Source organism: Colobus angolensis, unplaced genomic scaffold (genome assembly GCF_000951035.1).
Source record: "Colobus angolensis palliatus isolate OR3802 unplaced genomic scaffold, Cang.pa_1.0 Scaffold19, whole genome shotgun sequence".
In the NCBI taxonomy this organism is placed as follows: domain Eukaryota; kingdom Metazoa; phylum Chordata; class Mammalia; order Primates; family Cercopithecidae; genus Colobus; species Colobus angolensis.
Window position 1 is genome coordinate 13,719,871 of NW_012115043.1, and position 19,504 is coordinate 13,739,374.

Here is a 19,504-nt window from a genome sequence, read left to right on the forward strand (position 1 = left end):
TTAGGTAGCTGTACTAATATTAAACAAAATAGGCTGTAAAATACAAAACTTCATTAGTAATAAAGAGCATCACTTCATATTGATAAATGGTTTTCCAGAGAGATCTAATGGTTACAGACTTATATTCACTAATAAAATACCCTGAAAATTATAAAGGTAGAAATTTGGAGTTAAGGAATATGTTGATAAATCCACCACCAAGGTGGGAAATTTCAGCATGGCTTTCTCAGTGATCACAGTACAAACATAAAATGTTAATAACAATCAAGATGACCTTAATGCATTTCACAAAATTGATACAATAGACACATACAGAAACGTGCCCCAAATAAATACTACATTTGGGCAAGAAAAAGAAAGAAAATATCGAAGAATGAATAAATTAAAAATATAGGTTAGTGGTTACCTCTAGCAGCAGGGTGGGTCAAGCTGGAGGATGGGATTAGGAAGAAACACACAAGTAGCTTCAGTAATACTAATAATGGTCCGGTGCTTGAATGATGTGTTCATGGTTTATTTTAATATGGTAGACCTTAACTTGCTTTTATATTACATGTGTTTTTACTGCATCTATTAAAGATAACATAAGAAAATTTTGTTCCTCAAATATTCTCCTCATTCTTCAGTGTGTTTCAGATTTGTTCTTGGTGTGGGAGGTACTGTATTCTGACCATATCAGGAAAGATGTCAGAAAGTGATTCATGTCGATACCGTTTGACCTGGCAATGCCATTACTGCGTATACACCCAAAGGGATATAAATCATTCCATTATAAAGATACATGCACACGTATGTTCATTGCAGCACTGTTCACAATAGCAAAGATGTGCAATCAACCCAAATACCCATCAATGATTGACTGGATAAAGAAAATGTGGTACATATACATCGTGGAATACTAGGCAGCCATACAAAGGAATGAGATCATATCCTTTGCAGGTACATGGATGGAGCTGGAAGCCATTATCCTCAGCAAACTAACACAGGAACAGAAAACCAAACACCACATGTTCTCACTTATAAGTGGGAACTGCACAATGAGAATACATGGATTCAAGGAAGGGAGTAACACATGGTGGGGCCTGTCGGAGTGGGGAGGCAGAGGGAGAGCACCAGGATAAAAGAACTAATGCATGTGGGGCTTAAACCTAGGTGATGTGATGAAGGTGCAGTGAACCACCATGGCACATGTTTACCTGTGTAACAAACCTGCATGTCCTGCACATGTATCCTGAGCAAGTCACCATGGCACATGTTTACCTGTGTAACAAACCTGCATGTCCTGCACATGTATCCCAGAACTTAAATAATATTTAAAAAATAATAAGAGGAAAGAAAGTGATTTATGTCCTCTCTCAGCAGACTTTCCATTCCAATTAATGTTAACTAAATGCCCACCATTCTGTCTGTTTAATACCAACAACAACCTATAATATGTCAGTGGACAGTTAGTTCTTCACAATCACAATGGAAAGAAAGTTAGGTATATGTACTAATCCCACCAATCTCTGAGAAACCTGGAGTAGATGGGTGCCTTCTTTTATGGACCATCTATTCCTTTTACCTTCAGTTACAGCATCACAGAAGTACATGATTTTGGTAAGTCAGTATTTGTATAGTTTCCAAATGAAGAAACTGAGCAACAGTCAGGTAACTTAGGGTCAGATATATTTTCTACTTTCAAAGACCTCTGTAGTAAAGCCCACATTTTTCCTCATACTAATTCCAAAATTCAGTAAACTACAAAGCAAAATTTTCTGGTTTCTTATATTGATATTAACATGGCTTTGAGTTAAACTGATTTGGTATAATTGGGCCATGTTAAGACAGCTTGAATGGCTTATTTTGTTTTCCACAAAGTCACATTTAAAGAAACTTTTGTGAAGATAATGAATCCTCATTTAACAAATTTGTTTGGGGCATTTAAAATATGAAAGGTAGGCACCGAAAGATGACACTGACATTTAAACTTTTTTTTTTTTTTTTTTTACTTTCCATTTTGAAGTAATTTCAGATTTACAAAAATAAAGTTCAAAAATAGTGCAAAAAATTTCTGTATACACTTCATGCAGATTCCCCAAATGATCTTACAATTATAAAAATGATAAAAATCAGGAAATTAACATTGATACAATATTATCATCTAACCTAAAAATCTTACTCAGATTTCACCAGTTGTCCCAATAATATGTATTTTTTTCCTGGCTCAGCAGGGAATCCATGGTTACATGATGCATTTAATTTTTATGTCTTATTAGTGACCTTTTTGAAACAGTTTTTTAGTTTTACTAGTCTCTCATGACCTTGGCACTTTAATAAAACATGAGACAATGATTTGGTAGGATATACTTTAGTTTGGGTTTGCCTGTGTTGAATCCTTGTGATTGAATGTAGATTATGCCTTTTGAGTGAGACTACCACAGAACTGATCCTGTGTCTTTCTCAGCATATCATATCAACTGCACATGGTATCAATTTGTCCCATTGCTGGTGACGTCAGCTTTATTTATTTGATTAAGGTGGTGTCTGCCAAGTTTCTCCAACATAAAGTTATTATTTTTTTCTTTATAATTAAGTATCTTGAGGGGAGATACTTTGAAACTACATGAACATCCATCATATATTTTTCATTGTATATTTGCCCACTAATTTTACTATCTAGTGATGATTTTTACCTGAAGTAGTTATTACTATGGTATTTTACAAATAATAATCATCTAACCCCATCATTTCTTTACATCTAGTAGCTGGAATTCTGTGAAGAAGAGCTCCTCCTTATCCCACATTTATTTATTTATTCATTAAAAAATGTATATCGTTATGAACTTCTGGATGTCTTTTTCATTCTATGGGTAATAATCTATTACCAGAATTATTTATTTTTTGTTTAAATTATTCCAGTATTGTCCATTGGTAGCCTCTTCATGTTGACTTCTGTATCTTTTTATTATGTTCCTATCGATTTTTAAGTATTTACTTGATTTCAGGCACCACAATGTTTCAGGCTCATCTTGTACTTTTCCTGCTACAGTTCTGAAATAAACCATTTCTCCAAGGAGCCCTGGTCAGGGAATAATGCTAAGGAACAGGATTCAAAACTTTTGAAATTGCCCAGAGAGCTGCAGATGTTCAAGTATTGACCATGGAGATATTTGTTATTCCATGTACCAACAAAGTTGTCCGTATGATTTTTTAAGTGTCATTTTGTAAGACTAGGTCTACAAAAACAATGATGAAGTAAAATTAAAATTTTAATTTTGGCACACCAGGGAAAATAGCCATCACGTTTACCATCTGGTTTCAATGTATTCATTTTATTTTTATTTTATGAATAATTTACAGAAGTAAGAATAAAGAGATAGTAAAAAAAAAAAAAAAAAAACCAGCAAAATGTTTTCCTGATTTTGGAGGTAACATAACTTGAAATTGGCAATGGCTTTGAATGCAAATAACTGCTCATGAGCTGTCATATATGAACCTGGAACATCATCATCTCGTAAATACTGGCTCCAGATTTTAAACAGATCTCTAGAAGGTTGTAGCTCATCATTACCTTGGGTTCTTCTTGCATATGTGTTATTACCACAGTGTAATGCTATGGAAAAATTTGAGGGTTCATGATTTTGTAGAAAAGGTGGTCATGTTTTTGTTTCACAATTACAAAAATATTTTCATTTTTACTTTTATAAATGTCAATCAGATTGATCAACCCAATGAACTTTTAAAATTTCTACATAATGTGTTTTTCCAGTCATCTTTACATATATGCCTACCTTCAGCATTTGTCCATTTATGAATATAAAGTAAATTTTTACCAACAAATATTATAAAATATAAAATAATTGTCATATGTCCTTTTACCAAAGCAGGATGGTCCAGGTTTTTGTTGAAAAATATTAATGATGAAGTCCTTCCTATTAAATAATTAGTGGGTTAGAATATCATGTTTCCTTTTTGTCTTTGTAAATGTATTGTTTACTCTGATTCTCAAGTCTGACAGAATTGATCTGAAAGACTCATAGCCCAAGATTTTGCTTCTATGGTCAGTTTTACCTCATCATTATAATCTCAAGTGCTCTGTCTCTGCCTTCATTTTCTCACTCATCTAATTATTGTGAAATATCTTTCTCTTAATTTTATTCTTTATTCCATTATGGGCAGAAAATTAAGAATTCTGAATTCTTAACTGTGTTCAATGGAAGCTGAAAAGAATATGGCAAAGATGGCATCTCTAGACTTCTTTTATAACTTTTTGAAAGATGATGTATTAGACAACACAATTAGAAAACTGAAGGATGATAGACTGGTGACATTCATTTCTAAGCAATTTTGTAATTTTTTTGTTTATTATTTTAGTTGTTTAGCATAGTTAAAAATAATTGATGAATGATGATGAAGTAATTCCTAGCATGATGAAATAGCAAAATGTTTTAAAATACAGGAAATATAAGATCACTAAAATCTCATAATGTATCTTAGATCCTATAATGCATCTTAGGTTTATAAAATGATCGATAGACTAAATGATTAAGAAAATGAGTTTAACTTACTAAGTAGTTTTTCTTTTTGATTTTTGGAAAACCTGTGAGAAACAAAAATCATGAAATATCAATCTTTACAAATAATTAAAACTGCTGCACAGAGAAACTTAAAAACTGAACTTGGGGCTGGGTGTGGTGACTCACACCTATAATCCCAGCACTTTGGGAGGCCAAGGCAGGCGGATCACTTGAGGTCAGGAGTTCATGACCAGCCTGGCCAACAAGGTGAAATGCCATCTCTCCTAAAAATACAAAAATTAGCTGGGCGTGGTGGCGGGTGCCTGTAATCCCTGCTACTGGGGAAGCTGAGGCAGCAGAATCACCTGAACCCAGGCGGCAGCGGTTGCAGTAAGCCGAGATTGCGCGCCACTGCACTCTAGCCTGGGTGACAGAGCAAGTCTCCATCTTAAAAACAACAACGACAACAAACAACTCAAACAAAAAAAAAACTAGGATCAGTGGACTCTGGTGATATTGCAAATGTTAAAAAGTTTGATTCAGTCACATGGTGAATAAAAGGATAGGGACATTGGTAAGACCACTTTTTCCCTAAACCCAATAATACTCCAGAAGTGGATCCTTAATGAAACTAACTTTTAATTTTCTGCTTTTGTTACCTGGACATTATACTGTGTTCAAAGGAGCATGCAAATGTAATGAGCTATCAGCTGTGAGCAAGTTTATTAAACAGAGTGAATGAAAAGAGAACCAGACCAATAATTTCAGAATTCTAACTAGCCCAGGCTTGGACATTAACTAGTTCTGTTTCTTTGGGCCAATCCTGGAAATTACGTATATTGAAAAGAACAGTAGTAGCCTTCGAGTCAGCCACAAGAAGAACCTGCTTCTGCTTCTTTGGACTCAAACTCCCTGCCTCTCAATTTTCTCATGTTTAATAGAGATGATAAAACCCTGCTTCACAGGGTTATTGTAAGTACTAAATAAACTACTAGAGACTGTCAGACTCTGGAGGGCTAGAACTCTCTTAGCCATCTTTGTCTTTCCTGTGACTAAAAGTTACGTGAGTATTTATTGGGTAAATTATGTTACACATGTTTATGAACTGTTTATTATAAACTGTAAAATGTACAATTATAAGGTCATTTTGTATCAGTACAGCTGTATTAAGTGCTCTACAAATTTAAAGTCTTTTCCTGTATCTTAAAAATCCTTTGGGAAAAGACAGTTCTAGTTTAATCAGTGCCTCCTTCTACATGGGCTCATTGTTTTTATTAAATCAAGGAAAAATTGTAAAAAGAAAGCTTTGGGACATTTTCTAGAATTTGATATTTACCAAGTGTAGATTTGTATTTATTAAGCCTCATCTCTGATTATTTTTTAAATGGCAGGCAATAAATCAATCAGTTTATTATTGTGTTTGTCCTAAATTGGATGACTGACTGGTTCATAAGTTAAGAAATTTCACTGTGGTGCTGTAAATTTTGTAGAGTAAAACATCTTTGTATGTCCTCTAAGATTACATGGTTTAAAAATACTAGTTTAGGTTTCTCAATAACAATTTAAAATTTTGCTTGCCTTATCTTTTCCCTTGTCGTTTAATTCATTTATTAGAAATCTTAAGAGAAATTGACTTGAATAATTTTTCAAATCTTTGGTCTCTTTGCCATTTTAATATAATCTCAATTTCATATATAGGGAGATCAAGCCTTTTAAGAAATCCTGGGGTGATCATTTGAAAGTTATACCCCACCTGCCAACTCCCCATCCCATCTCTTTTGGCTCTGCAATATAGCCTATTCAACAAAGGGAAATAAATCTAACTTGGATTTACACATATAACTTGTTTAACTCACTAGTTAGTTAGTTTGGTTAGAGTCATTTTTCAGGACCTGACTATAAATTAGGTGAATGCTTATTGCAGCACCATTCAAGTTTCCTTGAGAAGTCACTTAGGCCTCTGGCAGAGAAAGTAGGATCTAAGGCTTGATGACTGTAAGTTTGATCTGTAAGTTTAACCCTCCTGGATCCTGGCCAGAGCTTGGGCTGTCAATAACTGTTGCCTTAGCATCAGTGTATCATTGTATATATGTGAGACACTATCCTTATTTGTATCTTTCGTTAGTTGACAGGTTCACGAAAGGTAAGAACTGTAGTTAGCCTTTGGATGATAGTAAAGCAAAAACATAGAGGAAATTCCTAAATTGGGGTTGAGTCTAGAAGGGTCTCTTACGACACTTCAAATTCTATACTTTTATTATATAACAAGTGTTATTACCATAGTAGTTCCATAACACTTGGCCATTGACTGGCTGCTTATCACCTGTGTCACAGATCCCATTCTGTTATCTACTCCCTTAGATCTTTATAAACAACGAGTGGCAGAACTCAGAGAGTGGGAGAGTGTTCCCTGTCTATAATCCAGCCACAGGAGAACAGGTGTGTGAAGTTCAAGAAGCAGACAAGGTATGTCTTTTCAGAAAAAGATGCCCTATGAAATAACTGCCTTCAAACAGCAGAGCAGTAAACATATGCTCTCAATACACAACTACATGCTCATGCTTCACTTTTTTCATGACAGCAGATAAGTTCTTCCTTTCTTTGGAGTGTTTTTCTTCAGTTATGCCTCTTCCTCTCTAACAGGCAGATATAGACAAAGCAGTGCAGGCAGCCCGCCTGGCTTTCTCTCTTGGTTCAGTGTGGAGAAGGATGGATGCTTCAGAAAGAGGACGTCTGTTGGATAAGCTTGCAGACTTGGTGGAACGGGACAGGGCAGTTCTTGCAGTAAGTAACCTAAGAAAACATTGTCTTTACCCTACATTTACCATTCTGCTGAAATTTGCGTTCCTCGGTTTTTTATTAATTGATTGATTGATTGATTGATTTTGAGATGGAGTGTAGCTCTGTTGCCCAAGCTGGAGTGCAGTGGCATGATTTCAGCTCACTGCAACCTCTGCCTCCCAGGTTCAAGCGATTCTTCTGCCTCAGCCTCCTGAGTAGCTGGGACCACACCTGGCTAATGTTTGTATTTTTGGTAGAGACAGGGTTTCACTATGTTGGTCAGGCTGGTCTCGAACTCCTAAAAGGATGCTTTGAAGCAGACCTGGGGAAAAAGCAAAGGAATAGGTAATACATATGAAAAATTAGACATGTTTGGATTTGGGGATCAGATGGAGAAGTGGAGGATCAGCTGAATATCTTCTCTCCGAATTTTGAAGAGAAAACTAGAGCTTTCCATGACTGATAAGGACCTTCCTTTCTACAACTCCCCCTTCCCATGACAAATTAAAAACAGTCAAGCAACAAGAGAGTCACCATGCTGCTTGGAGAAAACCAATATGAAATGATTCTTTTGAGAGTGAAATAGAACAAGTGTTTACCTCCCCAGAGTTAACCTCTCTTGACTAAAGAGAATCCTTCAGAAGCAGAGGGGATGGTACGGACCTCCCATACACCTCTGCTCCGTTTGCCCTGTCATTCTGTGAGCCAATAGAAAGGAGAGACAGCAGGAGACAGCAACTTTCTTTCACTAAAACAATGATTTTCCTCACATAAGGAAATTCTCCTGCCCTAATGGGTTTTGTTGTTGTTGCTGTTTTTAAAATAAAAGTCAATTTCTTAGAGAATATAAACTTTTTGGAAACTGGAACCATTTAGGAATGTATGCACTATATACTTGGGATCTCCACCTAGGATCAATGAATATTTAGAGTTTCCTTGTTCAGTCAGGGCATTCAAGCCATGAGTACTATATCCTTCCCCCTACTTGGGAAAATAGGTTATTATTGGGCTTGCTTTCAGGGAAGGAAACATTTTTTCCCTTTGTCAGTGTCCCTCCTACCATAGTTCTTCCCTTCTACCATCCCCCTCAGGAATCTGTTGATAGTATGGGAACAAAATGATTCCTTTATGGAAATGGTTTGGGATTCTGGCTATATATAACATTTATTTATATATAAAAACATTTTCTAATCTGACACTCTAGGGAATACTGTTCCAATGAGGTGTTTATATATACTGTGAAAAAGGTATTTCATGATGAAGAAACTCCTTGCAGATTCGCAAGACACTGGGCATATTAAAGGCTCAGGAAAAGCCTACTAAATGCTTCTCAAGCTTATTTGAGCCTCATCACCATTTTTCTGGCTAACATACCAATATCATGCAAAACCAAGTGTTTTGGGACACATTAGAGAATGCTGTTGTTATACTTGTCTCTTCACTGGATTATCATTTTCTTGAGAATTGAACTTTTATTTTACCTTTTTTTGGTAATCCTAGCATGGTTCTTAGCACATAAATGGCAAATGAGGGCACATAGGTGGTCAATAAATAGACTGTTTAATTGAGCTAAAGATATATGATATCTATAGTATTGGATTAACACCATACTAGAAGATGATTAATTTCTGCAGTTACATTTTCATATAATAAAACTCAAATGCCTTTCTTTTTCTTCTCTGTGTCCCACTGATCAAGTCTCTTTTCCTACCATACCTAAATGAGATTCCTGCTTTTAAACACTCTCAAGCTATGAGAAAAGTGAGTTTTAGTAAAAGGTAGCCTGTGGAAGAAAGGAGAGCTCCTGACTGGAAAACTGAAGTTAATACTGCATCCAAAGTAAACACAGTTGAAAATAGACCTACAGCTGGCAATTCTCAGTGGATTTGACTGGTGTCAGCTGCTCACAGGGAACATTTAGGCAACCCAAATTCTGGTTATTGACATTATTCACTCTATGCTGTGTAGATTTTGGTGCTGTGCTAGCTGTACAGAGAATGTAATGCCTATCTTGTACACATATACATGTTCTAAAAAGTACTAGGAAATAGTTTGATTCCCTTTTTTAAGGGTGAGCCAATATACAGTGATAAGTAACGTGATATTTTTAAATAAGTTTCATTTTACACACACACTAAGTACATAAATTATACTGGAAGTCATAGTATTTTCATCTCATTGATTGGATAAAATTTCATTTTAGCTTTGTCAGAGATCAAATAATTTTCACACCAGTATGTCTTATGAAATATACTTGTAGGAAAAAAAGAAAATTACAAACATGTTTTTGTGTATTTCATTTGTTGAACTTGTAACACCTTTAATATTTCTCAAGTCAAAATATTCTTCTCATTTCAGCGTATTCATTTTTCATTGTTTTTGTTACAGACTTAGCCAGTTCAGGAACATGTCGTTAAAATAATAATGTTTATAATGTAAAGCAGTTCAATATTGCTATTTTTATTAAATGGAGCAGATACTTCACTCTTAAAAGGTAATGGTTGTTAACGTAAATGTTTACAAAAAACCAGCCTTTAAGTTGTTAACATCTGGGCTTCCCTAGAGGAGATCTTGTTTATTTGGTAGTAATAAATAAACTTGCTGTGCACTGTGGATATTCCATTTCTCAGCAGGGGTCTTGGCAGCTGTGGAGAACACTTTCTATTCTCATCAGTTGCATAAAGAGCCCATGTTTCTGCTCTTCTTTATGGATTCATATTACTGGTATAGACGCCAAAAAATCCCCAATGAGCTCTGATCATTAATATAACGGAAGCTGTTTTGACAAGCAGAACATTTCTTTATCATTAAATAAATATTGTGTTAATATATTTGGATAGTGGTTACTGGAAGCACACAGGCATAGGAACATGCACATACATACTCATTGTGATTTGTACTAGGAACTAAACCAAACTGACAGTACTAGAAATTTTTTTATTTGAGAATAAATAAAAAGATTTATTTGACCAGGTATGCATCTCCATATTCATTTGTATTCTGTCTCTTCCTTTTTTCTTCTGCTCTAGAAATTAGTGTATCACTGGAAAGTTCTGGGGACTTAATATCTCTCCATTTCTTTTCCAACAGACCATGGAATCTCTAAATGGTGGCAAACCATTCCTGCAAGCTTTTTATGTGGATTTGCAGGGCGTCATCAAAACCCTTCGATATTACGCAGGCTGGGCTGATAAAATTCATGGGATGACCATTCCTGTAGGTATGTGAAATCTGAGTATGTTGAAAAGGAAAATGAGACCACCAGAAATGCACTTTGGCTACCAAACACAAACAGTAGTCACATAGAATACAGATATGAGCACTCTTACAGCAGTTAGAACTGAGTGAAGAACCAACCAAATTATGTCACTGACTCTGACAGCGTCCCTTTTTCTATAGATAGTCCACATATAAGTAAAGGGGCATGCCACTTCATTCATCTAAGGAACAGATAAGTATTTGTCAGCTGGTAAGTGGTCAGCATTGTGCTAGATTAGGTGCTGGTGTAGGTATGAAGGGGCATTATTGGATGGAGGGAAGTCAAGGAAAATTCCAACAAGGTTAAGGCTTGCTCCTTGCCCTCCTGAAACTTAAGATCTACTCATTGGAAGGAAATACTCTTAAATGTTAACAGTTGTCTCTGGTGAGATTATGTCTGATTTTCAGTTTCTTTTTTATATTTTTCTCTACTTTCTATATTTCTCGAATGGCCATGAATTACTTTCATAATCTAAAAACAACAGTAATCCTAACCCTTTTTATTATTAAGATTCACGTTAGATGACAGAACCAACAAAACAAGAAACTTAAAGGCCCCTTTAGGAATGTTATAATTGGGTGCTAAGTTGTGTGCTTCACCTGTCAGTGCTGTAGCCCTTTAAATGAGAAGAAAAGTATCCAAGACTAAAGCAACTAAAGCAGTCAGTGAAGAGATGTTGATCTGTGCTTGAATACTAGTGATAGCTAATACCATTTGAGTGCTTTCACAGCAACCCCAAGAGAAAGGCACTGTTATAAACATCTTCAGTTTACAAAAGTGGAAAGAGGTCTGGTAAAGTAAAATTAGTCTTCCTAATTCACAGAGCAAATAAGTTTTAGAGCTAAAACTTTGACGTTAGAACCTAGGCTTGTAACTGCTTCACTAGAGAATTCAAAATGAGCCTAGGAGGAAGAGATATCCTTATAGGAAAGGGATGGACTGAAAGAGATAGGGAATGGTGAATAGACATAAGGAAAGGAAATGCACGTTTACTGAGTGGATACTAGATGCCACTTAGCACTGTGCCAGGTGCTCTACCTGTGTTCTCCAGAAGGCAGTCTGCTTTCCATGGAGAGTGCATAGTAGCAGGAGTGGAAAGTAATGCTGAGGACTTTGAAGTGTCTTTTTTGGGCCTTCCTAGCCAGGCTGAGCAGTATTGATTTACTACAAAAGGGAGTGGTTTGGCTGATAGTGTGGATGGCTGGGAATAGTGCTTCCTGAATTTAACATACGCATAAATCATCAAGGGTCTTCTTCAAGTGCAGTTTTTGACTGAATAGGTCTGGGATGGGGCCTGAGACTCTGCATGTCTCACCAGCTGCTCGTCCTCTGCATTGAGTAGCAAGGAGAGGACACAGCAGAACCAAGTTAGGGGGCTGTTGTGATGCCTCGTGTAGGTGTGGTATGAGAAGGGAAGAATAATACACAGTGAGAATGGAGGTTTAGAGACAAGACTTCCAAGGATTATTTTTTACATCGCCCCCACAAATGATGACATGTGGAATGTTAGTTTTAGAAAAACGGGTTTGTGATTGTAGGGGCTTTTCCTTTCCATCCAGAGGTTTTTCGCTTCTTCAACTGACTGAAAAGGATGGAGAAGATTGCTCTTGGGGAAAGTCCGAATCTTAGTTCAGTTCTGACTCTAAGGATATTATAGAACAGCTCTTCCCCAGCATCACTTGCAGGATGTGGGGATGGCCTCAGTGAGGTAAAAAGTCACTATTCGTTATGAGCATTCCTAGTACAGGGCCTAAGAATTAAAACCTTTGTTAACAATGGGATACATGTCACTCTTCTTAGGTGGGTCTGTCCTGTATCGGTACAGAAGGTAAATTAACAAGCTCAAAGTCCCTAGTTGGGTGTTTTTTTTTTTTTTTTTGGCCCCACCCCACCTGCCATTTCATTATTAAAACAACAGATATGTTTTATGCATTTAAATATCTTTTCAAACTATTTACAAAGCTCTGAAGAAGATTGTGAAACAGAAGGCAATGCACATAGATCTCTATTTGACCTAACAGTATCTTAGTTTTCTTTTACTTCCTCAGAAGGGAAGATCCTGATTAGATAAAGCTAAATATTGATTGGCATTCCTGATTATGTTTGAAGCTTTAATGTAACTTGATCTGGCAGTAGAGGTGGTTGGCCCATAAGCCTTACTGTTTTCATCTGATGCTTTTTGGAGATCCTGTGGATGCTTATCTACAAGTTAGAAATACAGGGCATCTCTCACAGTAGTCTTTCCCAACTTGACTCATTAACTGTTGTTCAGCCAATGAAGGAAAAAAAAAAATGAGGAATTCTCTTAAACTCTAAGTAACTTTTTGTTTCCCAAAACCAAAAAGTTTTTCTGAAAGTGCATTTAGAGGCATACTGGGATGAGGGACTCTACCTGTCATCAGGCCTGTAGGCAGAATTCCTAGGAGGCTGAAGTTTGGGTCATAAGAGCTCTCTCCATGGTATGTCAAACAGATGAGGGAAGGATGGAGGTAGAGGTTAACTTGGCAGTTTTCCTCTCTGTTCCAGTTTTAGATACATTTGGGTTTGCCTAGAGGTCACTTAGAATTCAGCCAACAATGTCTTTGGCTAGTCTAGTACTTAGTGAATGTAGCTGGACTAAGTCAGGGGTGTCACAGGAGAAGATCACAGAAAGGGGTATCATAATCCTAATTATTCATTTCTTCTCAGATTTGTTCAGTAAATTAATCCGTTTGTATTTGTCTTTTGTAACTCCATAATGTAACATCAGCTTCATTTTCATTTTGTCTCTGCATACTTGGCTTTTTTCTTTTTTTCACAGTGAAGTCTGGAATAGAGAAAGTCCATTAGTTTTTAACCATGAGATCTTTATTGTGCTACATACATTTTCCTGCAAACAACCTAATTTTATGTTTAGAATTGTAAAGAAATAATGTACTTTATATTTACATAGAATTTAAAAGTATAAAACATTCTTGCATGTACAATATCTATGTGATTCTGTGCGTGATCTGATGAGATAGTCTGGATTTTAAATGGTATTTTACTCATTTTACATCTAAGAAAATAAGACTCGAAGGGTTTAATGTCTTGAAGAAGGTCACATGGCTAGTAAGTGGGAGACCTGAGATTCAAACCTAAGCATTTTTCTGTCTAAGCCATGATAAGGTGTCTTCTTATGGAGATTGGTTCAGCAAGGCAGGAAGGTGGCCCTGGTGATGTCTTTACCTCTGTGCAGATTTTTATAATAATATACAGTTTATTCTCATCATTCATGGTAGTTATGTTTTATAAAGTCATGAACACTGAATTAGCAAATACTGAACTATTGCTCCTAGGGGAAATATAAGGTTAGGTTCCTGCAAGCTTATCATCACAACATTCTTGTCCACTGATGAGAGCATGGCCTTGTTTTATGGTTTTCTGTTGAAAGATCCTTTGTTTAATATATATTGTTGATTTATGAATGCTTAACTCATGACCAGCCAGAAAAAGTACTATAACTGATGCCTGAATGAAGCTTGTGTGACACATGTATTTTGTCTGTAAGGCACATCACAGCCTTCTTGCACTTAGGAACACTAGACAGCACTGAACACTATGCTTAGGGGCCATTTTAAACAGCAAAATCATGAACAAAAGGCACAAAAATATGAAAAATGTGGCACTAAACAGACCACAAAAAGGACATTTTTTTTTTTTTTTAACAATATAAGAGCTGAAGCAAGAAGGCAAAGTGTCACCTTGTTCAACCTCAGCTGAGAATATGTGCATCAGGTGACTCAAAATTTTCCCTGCTTTGGGGAAATGCAAATTAAAACCACAATTGAACCACCTCACTACTGCAAAAAAAAAAAGTCCATAATTTAAAAATAAAAAATATAGATGGTGCCATGGATGTGGTGAGAGGGAACACTTTCACACTGCTGGTTGGGAGTATAAACTAGTACAATCGCTATGGAAAACAGTATGGAGATTCCTTAAAGAACTAGAAGTAGAACTACCATTTGGTCCAGCAGTCCCACTACTGGATACCTACCCAGGGAAAATAAGTCATTATATGAAAAAGATACATGCACATGCATGTCTGTAGCATTACAATTTGAAACTGCAAAAATAATGGCTAACTGCCCATCAGCCAACAAGTGGATAAAGAAGATGTGGTATAAATGCACCATGGACTACTACTCTGACATAAAACAGAATGAATTAATGGCCTTTGCAGCATCTGGGATGCAGTTGGAGGCCATTATTCTAAGTGAAGTAACTCAGGAATGGAAAACCAAATATCATGTATTCTCACTTCTAAGTAAGTGGTAAGCTATGAGGATGCAAAGACATAAGAATGATACGGTGGACTTTAGGCAAGGATGGGAGTGGGGTGAGTGATAAAAGACTTCATATTGGGTACACTGTACACTACTCAGGTGACAGATACACCAAAATCTTGGAAATCACCACTAAAGAACTTATCCATGTAACCAAGCATCACCTGTACTCCCAAAACTATTGAAATTAAAAAACAAAAAAAAACCCTACTTTGGATATACATGCCCATAAATGACTGAGAACACTCCATACTTATTGTTGGGTTACAAATAAATTTTAGGAAGTAGGCAAGTTCTTAAATATGGAATCCACAAATAATGAACATCAACTGTATCTAGAGCCTACTTTTCTCAAGATAGCATTTATGAGGCTTAAATGTTCTGGAACACTTAAGGTGTGGATCTACCTGCCTAGATCCTATTCATATGGGTAAAGGGGGCTTTCGTAGTGAGTGTCAGAGATAATCACAGAGTTCTGTTTGGTCATCCATAAAAAAGAACCTGAAATGTGTTTTTTTGTTCTTAAATTTTTAAATGTAAGACTGCTTTGCAACACTAAATTATACTCCATGGTTCATCCAGCATAACATCTCTAACACTAAACAACCAAAAAGAATGGGAAGAAATATGCCATTTATCTCTTTCACTCATTCCCATTTGGGAAGGCTAGGGAAAGGTATCTTGTAAATGGAAGGGATTTTCTTTTACCTCCTTTCTGTGGCATCAACTTCGATCTCTTACTCATTCACCCATTTCTCCATTCAACAGATTTTTTTTAGCACCTGCTATATTTCGGCTCTTGTATCAGGCATTGGGGTTACAAAGGCAAATAACTAAGATGTTTACAGGACAGTAAGAAAAACAAGTAGACAAGCAACTGCAATATAGTGTGATCTATTTAGATATGAAAGCATGAAATTTGGTGGGACACCATAGGAGAGACATCGCCTAGTATTAAAGCCTCCTGGAGAAGGTGGTGGGTTGTCTAAGTGATAACCTCGAAGGACAAGTTAAGTGAACATGGAGACAGGGACATCACAGGCAGTGGGAATAGCTAGAACAAAGCATGAAGGGAGGAGAGTACCATGTGTTAGTGGATCTGAAAGTATAGGCAGATAAAAAAGACAGTAGAGCTCTGAGTCTGGGTCAGCCATACTACAAGTTTTATTCTGTGGGCAATAGTGAGTCACCAGATTATTTTAAATATGTGAGTGCCTTGATGAAAATTACATTTTGGGAATTGCATCAAATCTGTATATTGCTTTGGACAGTATGGTCTTTTTTTAACAATTTTGAGTCTTCTAATCCTTGAACATGGGGTGTTTTTTCCATTCGTGTCAACTGTGATTTTTTTCATCAGTGTTTTGTAGTTCTCCTTGTAGAGATCTTTCACCTCCTTAATTAAATATTCTTAGGTATTTTGGGGGGCTGTTGTAAATAAAATGAACCTAAGTGCATTCAGTGGATGATTGGATAAAAAAGATACATACACATCATGGGATACTAAACAGCCAAAAAATTATGAAATCATGTCTTTTCAGCAACAGGAGTGGGTTGGAGGCCATTATACTAAGTGAAATAACCCAGAAGCAGAAAGCAAATACCACATACTCTCACCTATAAGGGAGAGCTAAGCAGTGGGTAAACATGGACAATACAGAGAGACATAATAGACATTGGGGCCTTCGAAAGGAGGGAGAGTGGGAGGGGGCTGAGGGTTGAAGACTACCCGTTTGGTACCACGTTGACTATTCTGGTGACGGGCCCACTAGAGCCCAAACCTAATAGTTCTGCAATATGTCCATGTAACAAATCTGCACATACACCCCTTGAATCTATTTGAGAAATTGCATTTTAGAGCACTTTTACTGCAAATGGATAATCAGTTGGAGAGAGCAAGTACTTGCTTAATTTCTTCCCATAAAGGATAGCCTTCACTTTGACTACAAATGAATAATAGAGAGGGCAAATGCCTGCTTAATTTCTCCCCATAAAGGGTAGCCTTCAACTAGGAATATTTGGGAAGGAGAGAAAAGGGTTATCTGATGACCACTTTTGAGCAATGAACTGGGTGGCTGCTTTTCTCTCTGAATTGGAAATTTCTTCCACCACTCTTCATTCTGTTCCACTCAAGGCCCACAGCTGGATGTTATTGCACAATTATGCCATACTAGTTTGATTCACAAGAGTCTTGATGTTGTTTCCTTTAGAACACTATCCATTATTTCCTGCCATGGTACCCAATGGAGCCATTGTCTATGACCATAAATCCTATGCCTTGACCCTTTTACGATGGCAGTGCCTAATTATGATGATAAATAATAATCATTACTATGACCTATGGAACACTTTTTACCTGTTATATTATCGCTAATGTTATAGCAGCCCTAAAGCAAAGTACTGTTTTCCCCATTTTGAGTATTTTAACCAGTATTCAAATCCTCTTCTCCTCTCATGTCTACAACCTCTTTGTGATGAAGGAAGGATCAAAGCTTGTTTTTCGTTTACTTAGGGAGAAATAGAAGTTAATTTGTATTGCCTTAGATTTTTCTGTGTAGCAAGTGTTGATTTTGATTTTATGTAAGCAGAAAAAAATGTCCATGTTTTAAGCTGAATTCTGACATTAAAATGGACTTACGATATATTAGCATATAGAAAAGGTTAAACACTACCCAGGTCAGATATAATTATCCATTTCACTCTCTTCCAGTTTCACCTGTTAAAGAGTAGGCTACAAATACACAAAGATATTGATTCAGATCCTAAGATTTTGCCTTGAATCAGCTTGATCTGGTTTATTGTCATTAACAACAAATGCATAGGGTGAAATCTGAAATCTTCTTGTTCTATCAGAATAAGAGTGAGGGGCGATTTGCTCTGCCCACCTAAGAACAACCAGGGCTTGCTTGTTAGTGGGACCTGAATTGGTTGTGACAGGAGGCCATGAAGTCAGCTTCACAAGGAACTTCTTTAAGAGGTTGAAGCTGAAAAGGGCTTCAGGGATCCCTAAGGCTGATCTCCTCATTTTACAGAGAAGGTCCAGAGAAAGGATAAACTAACTTTTGTTAAGATCATGTAGTAGAATAGTCGTAGAGCTAAGCTATCTTCATGAAAGACTCAGGAACATAATCTAACTTCTTAGAAACCACCAGCAGACTTCTGGGAAGAAAAGCATCAGTACACTTCATACTAACATACGATTTCAGCGTTTGTATAGGCATTTATAGAGTTTATCATCATAGTTATAAAATGTTCGGTGAGGTCTTTTCAATGTCAACAGGATGGGAATCTGCTACAGTACATACATAATGGAATAGTTCAATGTAATCTTCTCATTTTTCAATACTGTGCTCATCAAAGATTGTCAGCTCCTTGAAAGGTAATTCTGTACACAAATTAGAGATTGGAAGATGACCTTCATTCACTGAATTGTTAGATTTTTATGCTATTGAATAAAATCATTTTCATTGTTACTAGGTATATAAAATTTGCTACAGTTCTTGTAGTGTTCTTGGTGTTATAATTGAAAGCCTATTTCTTGAGGTCCATATTTGACAAATTTCTCAATTTCTGGCACATTTCAGATTCTTCTGATTTTATCACTATTTACAGATTGCTTAACCATACTCACTCTAGTTTATATTAATATATAGGATGTGCCAATGCTAGATATTTTTATGAGACTAAAAATTCTGTCAGTTTTTTTTGGCAACTATAAAATCTGATTCAAGAAGTAATGCTTGCCTTGAATGAGTTATCCAAATAATTAAATTTTTCCAATTAACTAAATATTGCTGTCTCTTCTGTGTAGTTTGATAAGCCCCCATCAAAAAACATAGAACAGTGGCTCAGCAGTTCACAAATATAGAAGAGGCTTATTGTACTGTTCATCTCTAGGGACAAAGGCTTTTCTTAATATAATTACAGAAATGGCTCAATACACACATATTTACTAAAATTTAATTCACAGCTTTGCCAAATTCATAGCATAATGAAGTATTTAATTGTGATATTTTTATGTTTTTCATAACTTGTGAACTACTCTTTGGCCATTAAAAGCACCCAGGTATCAAAACTAATCAGAAAAGTTATCTCTGACTGGGTCTTAAAATAACCCCCCTTTAAGAGCAATATCTATTATTCTCTGTTTTACCTTCTGAGTGAAAGGAAAAGAGACAGAGATCAAAAGTCCTACACATGTGATTTAATATTTGTTTTGATTTCTCATCTCTTTAGCTTTCTCCATCATAGTTATGTTGTAACCTGTTGACCTAGAATGTGGTATCCAGAACATTTTCTGATGTCCTCATCAAATGCAATCCTTTTTTATGCTGAGTCTGAGCGCTCTCTGTAATCTCTCAGGTTTGGTAAGAAGACCCAAAACCATTCATAGCCTACAATGGAGTATCTCAATTTGGGTGGAGACTGTTTTTATATCAGGCTGTTGAGCTTACGGCACAAAGCTAGTGAAATGAAAGAAATAACCTTTTAAGTCACCCTGCTGTATTGAGAGAGCGTTGTTAGCATAAAAGATGGAAAAGTGGCTTTAGTTTTTATCTATTTTAATTATACTTCAAGTTCTAGGGTACGTGTGCACAACATGCAGGTTTGTTACATATGTATACATGTGCCATGTTGGTGTGCTGCACTCTTAACTC

At 36.3% G+C, this 19,504-nt stretch overlaps 1 protein-coding gene across 4 annotated transcripts in view; it reads left to right on the forward strand.

Moving 5' to 3' along the window:
- The window catches only part of ALDH1A2 (aldehyde dehydrogenase 1 family, member A2), a 323,505-nt gene that overhangs the window by 251,494 nt on the left and 52,507 nt on the right, over positions 1-19,504 (forward strand). For all 4 annotated transcript variants that reach the window (XM_011940511.1, XM_011940510.1, XM_011940513.1 and 1 more), the window contains exons 2-4: positions 6,861-6,965; positions 7,143-7,283; positions 10,371-10,500. In XM_011940511.1, coding sequence (XP_011795901.1) covers positions 6,861-6,965; positions 7,143-7,283; positions 10,371-10,500 — 376 coding nt within the window. The remainder of the gene's footprint in view (positions 1-6,860; positions 6,966-7,142; positions 7,284-10,370; positions 10,501-19,504) is intronic.